We start from the raw sequence: 2,140 nt of genomic DNA on the forward strand, positions 1-2,140 counted from the left end.
TTGTTTCACGAAGTTATAGCACTTTAAAAATCGACAATTTTTTGGCAATATTTTAGTGATCCTTTAATTTTGCTGTCGAGTGTATTACAAAAATATAATTGAAAAGTACGAGAGCAGAATTATCATAAAATGTCAAATGTTTGTCTGGCCGAATTTGCAGCAAATTATGAAGAAAATAGAAAATTATTAAGAACAGATGGGTTCGAAGAATCAGATGAAGAGATTGAAATGAGAGATAGGAAAAAACAGAAAATTATTCGATTTCGACGTTATAAATTACAAGAGAATAGGTATAATTATTTTAGGGAACAGGTTTTATTGTTTTTACCTTGGAAAAACGAAAAAGATAATGTCGAGAATCAAGATTGTGAAAAAATTTATATAGAAAATATTCACATAATTGAGGAAAATAGAAAGAAATTCTCCGTTATAGGTGATGCAGAAATTGACAACGCGTTATTTCAGGCACAAAAGGATCATGAGGATATAGAAGATGATGAATTTGAATCGTTTATAGATGAGAAAATACCAAAAGAGCAGGAAATAGATATATTTGGACAAACTGGTTTGACTACTTGCACAAAAAGCAATAAAAGAAAATTTAATATTCCTCCTAAATCGACAAAAGAAGAAGTAATTAATTTGATGGGTAAATTAAATGATAAACAAAGGGAAATAACAATGCACATTTTGAATTGTTTTAAAATAGGAAGTTTACCTATTAGAATTTACATTGGTGGATCAGCCGGAGTTGGAAAAAGCGTATTAATAAACGCTATTTATCAGGTTTTATTGAATTACTTTAATGAAGACCCTGGGGAAAAAAACAATTCTGTAAAAATATTACTATGCGCACCTTCTGGTAAAGCGGCATTTTTAATAGGTGGTGTAACATTACACACAGCTTTTGCTTTACCAATAACACAGTATGGTGGACAAATGCCAGAACTCTCTGCTGACGTAGCGAATACTATTCGCGAGAGCTTGTTTGAATTAAAATTACTAATTATAGACGAAATTTCAATGGTAGGTAGTACGATGTTCAGCAGAGTAGATACAAGATTAAGACAAATAATGGGGCGTAATCTAAGCTTTGGAGGAGTATCTGTTTTGGTGGTCGGAGATTTGTATCAATTACCACCGGTAATGGATACGCATATTTATTTATCCTCAAAATCATGCACGCTAAGTTTTTTGGCAGAAAATGTTCTATGGAATGAATTTCAATATTTTGAGTTAAGCGAAATAATGAGACAAAAGGGAGATAAAAGCTTTACTATTGCCCTTAACAATCTAGCGAGATGTGCAATGACTGCAAATGATATTGCTATAATTAAATCACGTGAAACGAAAGAAGGACACGTTCCAAAAGACGCGATTAGATTATATCCTGATAATTGCTCGGTAAACAGCTTCAATAAAATGAAAATCGATTCACATGAGGGACAATCTTTTGAATTTATAGCTAAAGACTCAATTTTAGGAAAAATTTCAAGTAAAATGAGAAATAAAATTTTAACATCCTTAAAAAATAAAAAACCAAACGAATGCGCAGGTTTGGCATACAAAGTTAGTCTAAAAATAGGTATCAATTATATGATAACTACAAATATTGATGTAGAGGATGGATTAGTTAACGGTGCTTGTGGTAAATTAAAACAAATAACATTTATACCAGGTACAGAGGAAGCAATTAAAATTTGGCTTGATTTTAATAACAATAAAATTGGATTTGAAAAACGTAGAAAGTATATTAGTTATATGAATGAAAACTGTATGGAAATGAGTTTGGTTCCTATATCAACAATAACAGTAGTATTGAACATAAATGAAAGAATGGGATATCAAATTGTGAGACAACAATTTCCAATCACACCTGCGGAAGCATTAACAATACATAAAAGCCAAGGACAAACCTACGATAAAGTATGTATCGATCTAAGAGGCAGAAATCATATGAAAAGAGCAATGCTGTATGTAGCACTGAGTAGAGTTAGAAAATTATCTGATTTATATATTCTCGGAAATTTTATTTTACCAAAAAAAAGGATCATCAGATAATATTTTGGAATTAGAAATTAAACGCCTAAAAACGGAAAATTATTTGAAATTATCATATTCCAAAATAATTGAGGGAAAT

The 2,140-nt window shown here is 30.6% G+C and overlaps 1 protein-coding gene across 1 annotated transcript; it reads left to right on the plus strand.

The window, feature by feature from the left end:
- Positions 1-433: 433 nt before the first annotated feature.
- On the plus strand, positions 434-1,926 carry LOC105561394 (ATP-dependent DNA helicase PIF1-like; the record flags this gene model as incomplete). Its single annotated transcript, XM_012011340.1, has 3 exons — positions 434-649; positions 710-1,495; positions 1,556-1,926. Coding segments are annotated over 3 exons (1,373 nt in total), but the record flags the coding sequence as incomplete, so codon positions are not given.
- Between the last annotated feature and the right edge of the window lie 214 nt (positions 1,927-2,140).

This window comes from Vollenhovia emeryi, unplaced genomic scaffold, assembly GCF_000949405.1.
Source record: "Vollenhovia emeryi isolate VEMERY1.0 unplaced genomic scaffold, V.emery_V1.0 DF945368.1, whole genome shotgun sequence".
NCBI lineage: Eukaryota > Metazoa > Arthropoda > Insecta > Hymenoptera > Formicidae > Vollenhovia > Vollenhovia emeryi.